This window comes from Ambystoma mexicanum, chromosome 2q (assembly GCF_040938575.1).
Source record: "Ambystoma mexicanum isolate Mex_15411 chromosome 2q, UKY_AmexF1_1, whole genome shotgun sequence".
Taxonomy (NCBI): domain Eukaryota; kingdom Metazoa; phylum Chordata; class Amphibia; order Caudata; family Ambystomatidae; genus Ambystoma; species Ambystoma mexicanum.
Genome location: NC_090924.1, coordinates 213,198,234 through 213,211,656, shown reverse-complemented (window position 1 = coordinate 213,211,656; position 13,423 = coordinate 213,198,234). Strand labels below are relative to the sequence as shown.

General features: G+C 42.6%; 1 protein-coding gene across 2 annotated transcripts in view; it reads left to right on the top strand.

The window, feature by feature from the left end:
- The window catches only part of TMC7 (transmembrane channel like 7), a 950,504-nt gene extending 938,465 nt beyond the window's left edge, over nt 1-12,039 (top strand). For both annotated transcript variants that reach the window (XM_069647142.1, XM_069647143.1), the window contains exon 16: nt 11,202-12,039. In XM_069647142.1, the coding sequence (XP_069503243.1) occupies nt 11,202-11,342 (141 nt within the window). In that variant the 3' untranslated portion in view covers nt 11,343-12,039. The remainder of the gene's footprint in view (nt 1-11,201) is intronic.
- The last annotated feature ends 1,384 nt before the right edge of the window (nt 12,040-13,423 follow it).

Here is a 13,423-nt window from a genome sequence, read left to right as displayed (position 1 = left end):
AAAGTAACTTGCGTCTGGTTACATTTGGCCTACATGGTGAATGCACTGCCTCTTTCTAATTAAGAATGGTCGTACAGGGTTGCATTTTAGCCCCCGTTCTTCTTAATTCAAATATTTATTCTTTAAATTCTGTCTTATCTATTGCTATTTTAGATGCACAATATGTGGATGACTCCGTTCTTTATGTAAGAAGACCCCAACTATACAAACTCTTTGAACATTTATATCAATTGTTTGAAAGCAAGAGGACTTTCAATGAATGTCATGAAATTGAAAATTATGCTTATTGGCAGATCATATAACTGATATTTTATTTCTTTAACCTACACTAGGCTAGCCCTAGTGTAGGTTAAAGAATGATTTTAGTATTGCATATTTCAAAAGCAATGCTTGGGTCATTAAGAACTGATCACTTGGTGTGATTATGGTGGCAAATGCGGGAAAGCTTATGTTATGGAAAATGTTAAATGAGACACAAGAAATATAGCAATCGGTCACTGCAGCTGCACTTTTAACACTCATTTGCATGGTGAGACATTTTTATTGTGTGTTTAGTTGCAGATTAATGTAATTGATTTTGATGTTCAGTGACTAAGGGCCTCATTAGGACCCTGGTGCTCCCGTAATGAACGGTGCCGGTACGGGACCGGCACGGTTCATTACTGGATTCCCTAATACGAGGCCTGCTAGCAGGTCTGGTTTTACCAGACGTGAAAAGCGGGACCCGCTAGCAGGCCAGGATGCTAACAACGGGCCCGTCATTAATGGGCCCGTTATTCACATCCTCCCCATTCCCTTTGAGCCCTATGGGGCTCAAATGGGAATTGGGATTGATTTTTACCGGGTCTAGGAAAAGGGCAATTACCGGGTCCACCAAGGTCGGCATAACCCGGTTATTGCCCTTTTCTTGGACCCGGTAAAAAGTCATTACCGGCGGCAGCCGTGCCCTTAACCTACCGCCAGGGTCGTAATGAGGCCCTAAATGTTTTACTTCATGCACTGCTTTAATGGGAGGACATGTGCTTTACGAATACATTAAAATTCTATACCTGGTCATGTCTTCTGCTATATTGTTGTATACCATAATTAATATGCCACAGTTTTGGCCTCACTACATTATCTTCTTTACTGAATATCTAGTGAGGCTGTTTTTTCACTTTGTGTTTATAATTACACAAATCTTCACACAAACAGCACGAAGACGGCAATGTGTTTCATTTAACCTTCAACTCGTGAGAGTTTATTGAAATGTGGAAATATGAATGGGATTTGTTGGCTATCTCTAAAGCAAGATGGAAATGCTCTCCTAATGTATTCTTGATGGTTAAGAAGCATTGGTTCAAGCATTTTCAATGATATATATGTTCAGAGTCTTTATGTGGGTTATGTATTTCAAAACATGCTGTGTGTATAGATTTTCCTTCGCTTATGGAGACTAACAAAGCATAAACAACATGACCTAGGAGGTCAGATCAAAGTATCCTTTTGTGGCATGGTTGCATTGTTTTGAATAAAGCTTGTCCTCTTCTGTGCTGGCACGGAGGAGCTAGAGAAAAATCTGGAAATACTGCGCAATTATTCCAGTGGTTCAGGAGCTTAAATGCCATTACATTTTAATTTTCGGCAAGTTAGACGAAGATCCTAATAAGGCGTTTCCAAAAATGGGAGAACGCCAATACTGAAAGAAAACTATTGAATGCTTGCAAACAGTTTAAAGCCTATGTACACTGACAGCTGCATAGGGCTATCATCTGATGCATTACGTTATAGAGGATTGGAACATTTCTCGTATGTTGAGATGGGACAACTGTAAGCAATGTTCAGTTCATGATTGTTGAAGGAAAAAGTTCGAGAGAACCTTTAAGGGACAGTTGGAAGTGGATTGAGCAGTGGTTGTGCCAGCATGTGGTCTGCTGTACTTTTGGGTTTAATTAAGAAAATTACTTTTTCACTTTTTCAGGGGCTTTAGTTTAAACTGATTTATAGAACTTGATATATTACAGGGCCTGCGGTAGTGGCCATGTAGTTATGGTTAAGTTGCCAACCCAGAGGAAGAGCACTTTTTGGGCAGCTTATAACTTTAAACCCCCTGCCCCCTCCCCTGGACGAATCCTTACCAAATTTTGCAAAAAAAGTATATGGCCCCATCGATTGATTCTGTGAAGTATAGTGAGGTTTCGCCAAGGGAGGGCAAAGTTATAGGAGGGTGTCCCAAAATGTCTGTTTTTTTCCATAGACGCAATGGAAACAAAATTCTGCTTTCGTCTGCAGCCCAAACCGCTGGATGGATTTTCACCAAATTTGCGACAGGAGCAGCGGCTTGGCCTGAAAGCGTGCTTTTGTACATTTTGTGTAATTCCGTCCAGTAGACATGTTTAAAACGGTCCAAAAGTAGGTAAAAAATAATTTGTGATATCACGGTTCAGGCCACTGACTCACTTCCCTGTTTGGTCCGCGGACGGGTATCCGATTGGCCTAGAGGGTGACATGATATCCGCGGACATCGGACGTGCCCACTCATTGGATGGTGAAAAGCGTGAAGTGCCTCAGATTTTTGGAAACGTCTGCCATGTTAGATTCGCGGACAGCCGCCGTTGTTCTCGAACATCACGTTAAAAACATATTAAAAAACACAACATTGCATTTGTCAAATTTAGCAAACAATATCTGGGGCAATGAGGGGTGATGAGGATGGGATATGGCAGTAAGAAGCCTAAAAATTGGTGTTTTTCATCCCAGAATTCTGTGAACAGTCTGTATGTTCGGGTACAGACTTTTGATGTTCGCGAACACTTCAGATGTCCGGGGGCATCTATGCCTATTTCTGCATTAGAGTTGCTGAAAAGCAGTTTTTGGATGCTTATAACTTTGGCGCCACTCAATGAAACTGCATGAAATTTTGGAATTGTATTCTAGACCTTATTCAGAATGATTTTGGGAAGTGTGGAGCTGTTTTGTCAATGGGGAACAAAATTAGAGGGGGGTCATAAAATATTGTAAATGCTGATAAATGTGGTGCCATTTGACGAATCTGCACAAAAGTTTGCATAACGATTCTAAATCTTGATATAAATGTTTTCGCAAGGTTTGGTGGGATTCTGTCAAGAGGGGGGTACCAAAATATTGTAAAGACTTATGAATGTGTTGCCATTTAACAAATCTGCACAGAAGTTTGCAAAACGATTTTAGATCTAGATATAAATGTTTTTTGTAAAGTTTGGTGGGATTTTGTAAAGAGGGGGCTAAATTAGAGGGGGGTCTCAACAGTTTTAGATGGCTTATAACTTTGTTGCCGTTTGACGAATGTAAGTTTTCAGAAAGATTATAGACCCAACCTTGAATGTTTGTGTAAAGTCTGAATGGATTTTGTCAAGTGGGGGCTAAGTTATATGGCTATTGCATGTACATACATTTTGACACTTTAAAACTTGGGTGGATTTCCAGCAAACTTGTGTAAGGAGCATTGACAAGGAAATTAAACATGGTTTTGCAAATATGCCTGTGTTTTATTTTTTGACAAGTGTCATAATGTAGGTTAAAAAAATAGTGATTTAACTTTGGTGACTCAGGTGTAGCCTGTGGCCAAATTGTCCGGGTCATGGCATAAGGTCATGACCCGGACAATCTGGCTACTGGCCATGACCACGAGGGATGACAAATGGGGTTAAAGGGGCCATGTCCACCAGCTATGTAGTAGTTATTTGAAAGTGGCATAGGTTTGAAAGGGAAAAAAAATATGCCTGTGGTAATATGGTCATAGAGTTCTCTATTCGCCATATGCAGGCTGCCATGGAAAGGGAATAGGGGCTCTGCATGTTGGAAAAGGACTGCAGCGTCCCGGTGTAGGAAGAAAAATCTTTTTTTTTTGTTTAGCACATTTTTGATGCCATCTTTGATGTCCTGGGTGTTAGTATTAGCAGTGCATGGTAGTGGTGCGAGTTATGATTGCTTAGTATAACGTTCCAAACGCGCACGGACATTTGCACTTTGGGAGAGCCTTACTTTTGAGGCTTTTTAATTGAATTTTGCCACTTGCAAGGCATCAATAAAGAATACATTTGTTTTCAACTTGGATGTCCGGACTTTGATTATCCCTGAAACTATGAAGAGTGCTACTCACCCAGCCTGACGTTTTTCAGTGCTTTGAAGATATATATATATATATATATATATATGTATATATATATATATCACACAATTAATTTGTGTACATGAGGATAACTCTAATGTTATTTTTTGTTGCTGTTTCTTTCTGCCTTACTTTAGTTTCCCTGTATGTGCCTCTAATTTGTAATCAATGTCATCTTTCATGCCCCGGGGAGTCCTCTGTCCCACTGGTAATTATGGGACAGGCTAGACCTTACAGCGGTTTTGCCACAGGTTTATTGTGATATCCCATTATTGGTCAAATGTGCGAGGGTAGACCCGAGTGATGCAGCAAGGTTGACCCCCCTCATGAGGAAATTGTGAAACGGGTAGGGATATGTATATCTAAGCCTGTGAAAGCTGTCCATATACATGCAGAGAAAAAAGGATGGCGAAGGGGCGTCTCATAGCAGCAGTTAGGGATCCAATGTCCCATTCGGGTGGGGAAGTGAGGCGGGTCAGAAGGGAGTACCGTAGGCTGTTGAAGGCCAAATAAAGTGGGTGGCACAATGGTGCTTTAAAGGCAGTCTTGGAGGCAATTGAGAAAAGGGACTCAAAGGGTTTCTGGAGATTAATGGGGTCCGGCTCGCGGTTTAGCAAAAAGGTTGTATCCCAGAACAAAAGTTAATTGAACATTATGTCAGCCTTTATCAGGCAGAGGCAACACCGTCCACCGCGATTAACCCAGTTCAGTTCCATTTAGTGGAACGGAAGGCAGGGAGCCGCGATCGGCCCAGTTGATCCGCTCCACCACGGAGGTGGAAAAATGGCTAATGGCCCAAAAGACTGGAAAGGCGCCTGGTCCATATAGAGTACTGGTTGACTTTTATAAAAATGAGTTAGTAGTCTGGCTACCTTACCTGACAAAGCTGTTCAATGCAATCTTGAGCAAGGGCCTGGTACCGGGGTCATGGGCATCTTCACAAATCGTCCCTATATTCAAGAAGGGCGATCAAGATGATCCTGTAAATTACAGGCCCATTTCACTACTAGACTATGGAATGGGGGGGCATTTGCTTGGGCATTGCTATTTCATTTGGCTGCCTGGGATAAGGCCAACAAGATTATCGGCCACCGCTAGGCGGGCTTCTGTGCGGGCCTCAGTACGGTGAATCAGAGTTTTCGCTTGAAGCTGGTGTGCGAGAAATATGCTGTGCTTAGAAGACTTCAATCTACGCAGTTTTTGTAGATTAGCAAACTACATTCAACACTCTCCCTAGATCTCGATTGTGTGAGGTGTTGGGAGGACTTGGCATCCCTAGTGCACTCTTGGCTGCTATCCAGAGCCTTTATATGTCCAACACTGCAGTGGTTCTTTGGGGAACTGATGGGAGCACCACTGGTAGAATTAATATACAGAAGGGCGTTCGCCAGGGGTGTGTTTTGGCGCCAATTCTGTTCTGTATTTTTATAAATGCAGTTCTAAAGGACCTGTTGAAAGAACAGACTGATGCCCCGTCCCTGGCAGGTGATAAGCTGGCAGCCTTATTATGTTCTGATGACGCAGTACTTTTATCTCAAACCCCCTCGGGCGCACATAGACAAGTGGACATTTTTATTGCCTTTTGCAACGGGAATGGACTCCATCCGAATGTTACCAAAACAAAGGCCATGATTTTTAACACCAATGCAAGGATGAAGCAGAAGAACATTCGACTCCTCCTGGAGGAGGGAGTAATTGAGCAAGACGATTACCTAGGGGTGAGAGTAATGGCGTCTTGTGGTTGTTCCCTCCAATTGGAAAAGGCAAAGCTTACATTAGGTAAGCAGAGTGGGGTCCTCCTTAGATTCACAAATGAGCATGGCAATGGGGTGGTCTGTGTTTCTTTGGATGCCTATAAGGCACAGGCTAGACAAGCTGCCCTGTATGGAGCTGAACTCTGGAGGCAGGTAAATACCAACCCCCTGGTAGTGGAAGAAAATAAATATTTAAAAAATGTACTTTGATCCCAGCCTGTGCGCCTAGCACTGCAGTCCTTCTCGAGACGGAGGGGGAGGGGGGCAGGGGTTGAAGTCGATTGCACAGCTTAGGCCAGTATTTTACTGGGCTTGGCTGTGGACAAAGAAAGTTCTTGGCAAATATAAGGATGCTCGGTTCGATGTCTTGTCCCAGAAAGGGAGTGTATCCTTGAAAAGGGTGTCCGATGTTAGAAAACATTGGTAACTCTTGGTCTTGAAGAGTACTGGACCAACTCACCTGCAATGACGCTTGCCTCAAGGGCTGTGATGAAAGAGGCAGCGAAGGCTAAAGATGAGGGTGATCTACTGTTGAAAGCCCGGGCCTCTGCTCCTCTTGCACGGTACTTGGCAACCAGGCTGTGAAGACTACCTGGACTACATTACTTGTAGGCAGGAGACAGTTTTGTATGTAAGGCTTCGCCTAGGAATACTCCCGACTACAGCCCTGAAGCACAGATGAAATAATGAAAACTCTCCAATCTGTGCACTGTGTAATGAAGCCGAGGGGGATTTGCGGCATTGCCTTCTGCTTTGTCCCAGGACTAGTCCCTTGAGAAAGCGTTTCTTATAGCCGCTCTTTGTTAATCGTGGGTGTAGGACCACCGTGGAACCCATGGCTAAGTGCTTGGATTCCGAGGATGCCCTCGCCGTGTTTGCAACTAGTAGTTACTTGAAGTGGGCATGGAGAATCCATCAAAATGTTAGTAAGGATGGTGTTGGGTTCAGTACATAGTTTGTTTTACGTTCCACAACTCATTCTCTGGACCCCCTCCAACTCCCAAATTTCCCTTGGTGCACTCTCCCCACCTGTAGCCTATAGCACTTGCATGTTTTTGACCTACAAATAGCTTTTTCTTGCGTTTCATTTTCCCATATCCTCGGCTATTACCTCGAATATCTCTTGCATCGAGAGAAAAACAAGATTGTGTTCGTTTCATTTCTAAAAAAAAACAGTTTCGGGTAAATCCCAGAGATAAAGCCATCTATTTTTACAGAGGGTGCACCCCCTTCTCCATCAAATATTTAAATAACTACTGCACGGAATACCCCCAAACCAGGCATGCAACGCGGGTCAACGCTTTGTGCCCAAGTTGTTTCGGACCTGGTCCAAATCCATCCAGCGATTTGGGCCAGCGCGCTTTTGCAAAAATGTACCTTGTTTGTCTATGGGAAAATGAATGGGAAGTAGGCCGCACTTTTGAAAGAAGATTAATTACTTTTTTTTTTCTTTTTCTTTTTTACGAATCGCCACAACACTTTGAATTCTGGAGGTGGGGGGGAGCGCGAGTCCTTAATCACTTTCGAAATTTCTGTCAAATCCGTTACTCGAATAAAAAGTTATTAACGATAGAATTTTGAGGGGTTCCTACAGGAGTCGGACTCATTTTAACTATAGTGCGGCTATTGCTGCTCTGTAATGTCGAACTGCTGGATATTGTCCCATTCAAAGTATGCCTGTTCTGCTGATAAGTGTTATCTTCTCCCACTTATACAATTAACATATCCAGGAGGATGGGGCAAGTTCAGACTGCATTGATCCATAAGAAGCTTGGTAGTAGTCTATCTCTCATGGTGAGCAATCATAGGTAGTAAGCCCTTATTACTTGGAAAGGGGTCTTCTATGTACAATTTGCATATTTACAGGCAATAATCAAATCATATTATATTTCGGAAAGATACGTCAGTCTTCAGGAGAAGTAGAAATATAACAAAATAAAGTAAAATTGCCTCATCATGAATAAGCAGATAATCTACACCAGCAAATCACAAATCAAAACTTTAATATGGTTTGTTAAAATGTCTTTACTTGCTTTCAGGTTCACAAAGTGAAGACAAAAGCACAGGTTGCTGATATCTGTGGCATGGCGTGCGTTTTCATTGTGCAGTGTGCTCTTGCTTTTATTTTGGAACTAGACGTGTTAAACAAGTATTTCTTATAACAAATTGTCATGAGAAAAAACAAGACCATTTAATCTTCAAGTGTGTCCAAGAAAAGGACTGAATGAAAACCCACTTCAAGAGAAAAGCCTCAACTCAATAAATAGACAATTCCATGGAAAAGAACAATATATCTATCAACATCGTGAACTAAAATTAAAACAACTGAATATCAACTCAATATTTGATATTGGAAATCAATCGTCTGTACAGGTGAAAATGTATCTGTGTTGCAGGTGTGACTGCATCCCTTCTTATACTTTGCACTTTCTGTTCAGACTACCATCAAGTCAAACCAGCACACCCCGTCTCCGCCATTTCACAGCATTTGGTGAAACGGCAGTGTTGCTTTTTTTTTGCAGCATTTTTAGTGGTTCGGCTAATGGAACATTTCAAATGTATTTCGATAGCGGAGAGGTGGGGGCATGTGAGAGATCCATGGGGTCTTGCCTCCCATAAGAAAACTGATAAAAATGCAGCGAAATGGCAAATGCAACAAGGTGTCCCAGATCCCCAACCAGTATCATTAGCAATGTCTTATAAACAGCTGCTCACGCAATGTACTCGGGTACATAAAGTGCATGCCCTTTGCATTAATGTTGCATGCCACAGACGACCCAAGAACTCCACTCAGTCATATATATCAGGAGAACCTGTGTAAAGCTATATATTATGAGGGGCATTGCAAGTAGGCATGGCTGCTTTGTAGAATGAAGTTCCTATTAATGTCCTATTCTCTTTCAGAATTTCACTTGGAGGCCATTGAAGTAGTTTATAGCTTTTATCATGTGGCAATACATTCCAACTGCTCCTTCTGGTCCATTATCTCAAATGCGCAAGACCAGACTTGTCCATAAGACGTTGTTTCAAAAAGCATGTCTCCAACGGGTGTTCAGATTAAATCTGAGTGGGGAGTGTGACGGGGCGTCACCTAAGAAACCCACTCTGACTCCTTTAGACGGTTCAAGTGTGTTTATTGTTGGATTTACAAGATCAGTAGGCCGGGTTGGACTTATAAATTCAGAGGTTCAAGGGGAATTTTTCTGATTGTCGCTAGGGCCATTCTTCTCTCGGTCTGTCTCCCTTGGGCTAACCCCACCCTAGCCAAGTCGCCAATAACCCTTTTTAGTGCTAGGACTTGGTCAACCCTATTGTCATATGCTGCTAGCTAACACTGTGATGTTTCTCTGATCTGCCGGCTAGCTGATTACCTCAGGGGCTTTCCATCTGTCCCTCTCCTAGCCCTGCTCATTAGTAATCTATTGAAAGTTGGGGAACAGTGCCTTGCAGTCGCCCTGTTGGAATCGCCTGATATATGATATGGCATTTATAACATGCCTATACACAAGTGTTTCACCTGCCAGCCAGTCTCACCTCGACATGCTATGATTCTTCCTTCCTTCTCTATTTCAACCTCCTGTTCTTCCGATCTTCCACTCTGCCTTTCTGAATCCACCCTTAGATGTTACTTTCCGTCCCACTTAATACTACCTCAACCCTCTCCTCTTACTGCTACTACCACCTCTCCTCTTACCGCTTCTCCACGTCTAACACTCCTCTATTACTACCATTTCCGTTCTATTACTACTACCTCTCCTCTTCAACCTCTCCACTGCTACTGCCCACACCTCTCATTACTTCTAACACCACCCACTCCTCACTAGTACCAGTACTATTCACTCCCATTCCTCTCACTCCTAGTACTACTGCCCGCTCTACTACTACCTCTCCACCTGCCGCTACTGCGCACTCTCCTCTCACCCATGCACATCCGCTCGCAGTACCGTTCTCTCCTGCAGCCACCTCCTTCACGCCGTCGTCCTGTTGGTCTCTTGGTCCTTTTCCTTCCACCTATGAATTCACCTTTCTAACCCACCAACTTCCTCTTACTATACCCTCCTTAAATCTCCCTCCCCCTCCCATGATTGGTTGCTGGCCCTAGCCAATCCACTTGCCTAGTTCTCAGGGGAACGTGCAAGGCCAGGGAAAATGTAAAAATTGGCCATATGCCTTTGCCCGTTCATGGCTCGCCGCATTCAGGAGATGAGAATGACCAATCTGTCCATGGAGTTCTACTTTGCCCGCTGCTGCAGCCTCCTTGCAGGCCCTTTTTTAATATTAACGATCCCTGGTGGGCTATTGGGATCTCTCCATACGTGGGCTCCAGCTGGTGTGGCTCACCAAAGATGGGCCTGTCTCCACAGGGCCAAGTCATCCTACTGCTCTCCCGAGGCATCTCCCTCTCTCTCTGCCTCTGTGCCACAGACGCTACAGTGTCCCACTGAGCAATGCTCACTGGCTGTGTCATATTTCCTCGGCCATCTCGTCGGGGCTTCTCCACGCTACGTCCATCCGCCTCAGTGGCTCCTCCACCGTCCATTCCCAAGATCGGCTTCCTGGAAACTTTGCATCAGACCCACCGCCATCTCCACAGGTAGGTTTAGGGTACTACCAGATGTCCCATCGGCTCTTAGGGCAGGGATAGGGGTCAGGTTTCTTTGGCAAGGCCTGAGAACAGGTCTGTTCACACAAGGGAGATGAGCAAAGATAAATCTGTGAACCCATGCAAACTACCTACTAACATTTTTCCATCACTTTGTCCCACTCAGCCAAATTATTGACTATATAAAAGCAGTGTGGAATGACTCGGTCCAAAGGTGAGTTGTATTCAGTAGGGGTATCATCAAACCCACAGCCACTTTTTTATTTTTTATTTAAAGCGTGTTCATTAAATCACGAATAATAGGTTTTATGGCGTGATTTTAAACACAGAGTACAATTCTAAAGGGGAATCAATATGTATGAGGTTGTGTAGCAAAACTTTCCAAGTCTCAAATATTTGTTTTTTGTTTAACAAAAGTATCCCATTATGATTGTTAGGTAGGGTGTGGTTTAGTTTGGGAAATTATTTACTTCAAAGACAATATTTGAACCGTATTGATTTTCATTAATAGTGAGAATTTCTTTTGCCTGTCCTATTGTATGATTGGTTTGCCTGCACATACAGTATGCAGTAAATATGACCCGTACCTTCAGTTGTTTACTTTATTACTCCATGCTTGGTCTACAATTGATATGATGAACTTGCATTGAATGGGCCGACCAAGGGAGCACATTAATTTCAGCAGCGCTTAACCCTTCTCTACTTTTTGTTTCAGGAGGGCAGAGACAAGCTTTTTCTAATAAGAAAATTAACAGAAGCTCAGTCTGAAGAAATAAAAAGCATTAAAGGTCTTCCACTCAGGAACCATGGGTTACAGCAAAGATTTTACAAGCAGCCTCTCGAGATTGATACATGAGAGATGATGCAGTACATGAGAGAGGATGCAGTACATGAGATGATGTACATGAGAGATGATGCAGTACATGAGAGATGATGCAGGCCTTCCACGTTTTCAATCCCCTTTTCATTCACGTGCATTTTTTTATTGACTTCTGTGAAAACTCAATGGATATCCTCAACACTAAACACTACTGCGGTGAAAAGCTTAACACACCTCCTATTTTATAAGTTCCTGTTACTTTGGCTTTGTTACTTCTGCAAATGGTTTAGAGGTTGTTGCAGATATTCTCCTTCAGAAAAGTCAACATTTTAAAGTGCGTCGTCGTTTTTATTCGAAATCGCATTGCCATTTCTTCAAAATAATATAAATTATGTTACTACATTTACATTTTTATGTCTTTGAAATCAACGTAAAATGTATTATTCAGGAAATATTTGAAAAACAAACACTATACATGTTAATGCTGCTCCTATTTCTATTCTTTTATTTGTATATAAAATGTATGTAAATGTTATACAGAAATGTGATCGTATTGCTAAATATAAAAATATTAAATACATTTAAACATTTTCATACAGAAAATTGCATGTATAATTTCTGTTGCCTACAGTATCGCTCACCTGCTCATCCCCACAACCCTTTCCTGCAATCATTTTCTTTCGCAGCTGTATACCACTGCTGCAATCACCAGTAAAACCATTACTGCTATGCATCGAGTGTTTGATTACGCAAGGTTTATTACGCGTTGTTACTGTGTGGATTTATGGTTATGGTCTAGGACTACAAAAGTGGGAGGACCAGAGATTGAATTGCAGGTGCATGCATGATTGTGATGCTCTTCAAGATTGGCTTTCAATTTTATTGGATGTTCCAAGAGCTCCCTTTGCGGTTGACATTGTCTACAGTACCTTGTGCCCTTTTTCATTTTGGCTAATCGGAGGCACTTCGAATAGATATCGAGCAAAAGCCTTGTTGGCTGCCATCGATGTCCATGTATGATCGGATTGGATGAAATAAAACCTGTCTTTCTTCCAACAAAAGCCTCTTACAGTTAAGTGAAGAAAAGCTCAGATAAACCCTCCAAATACCTTGATGCTTTACAATCTAGCCTATAATTACGATGAAAGGTATTTATTTAGACGGTTATGACAAGTTCTAATGTTGGGTCCTGTCACGTGTGTCAGGTTCCATAAAAAGCCTCTTCGGCCTTTAGTGAGAGTAATAGGCATTGCCCTGATGAAGGGTTGAGCATCTTTTTTTTTTTTCTTAAATTTTTAAAGACCGTTAATCTAACAAAAACAAAACAAGGGAAAGGAGCGCACATATCAATTCATCAGATTTTCCCTTAAATCCCTCCCCATTCAAGAAAGCATAACAGTACATTATCAATTCATCAATTCAATTTCAGCGAGATCATGAGCAAATTCATTTATTAACAATCCATTGGAGAACAATGCAAGTGTAAACAGAGATAAAGAGAAAAAATAAAAATAATAAAAATAAAATTCAACAGATTGGAGCCTGTGCAATTCTTATCCGTATCATTTCTGTGCAAAGTAAGCAATTTCAAGTCTGTCAGGAGTTCATAAAGTGTCTCATTAAGTTCGGCTGAAAGAACAGCTGCTCTCTGTCCGACACATAGTCCAGGAAAGGGTTCCTGATCCGCCTGAACTTCGAGAGCTTCCCCTCTAGCATGGCAGTGAGCTTTTCAAGACCCATCAATTCCCATGTGGCCCTTCCACCGATTTCCAAAATCGAGCCCTTGTGATTCGTGCAGCAATAAGTAGCTGAGCGATTAGGGCTGCTCTGGAGCCCGTCATCGGGAAGGACCCATCTTCAGGCACATCACCTAAGATTAGTATATGCGGGTCCATAGGGAGCAGCGTGCCAGTAACATCCTTGATCTTGGAGCGGACCTCCAACCAGTAGGCCTGGATGACCGAGCAGTGCCACCACATGTGCCTCAGATCACCCCTTTCACCACACCCATGCCAGCACGTATCCAGATCATCTAGATTCATTGCATGCAACCGAGTCGGAGGGAAGTACCAGCGAAAGCAAATCTTAACAGCGTTCTTTTTTAGCAATGTACACCT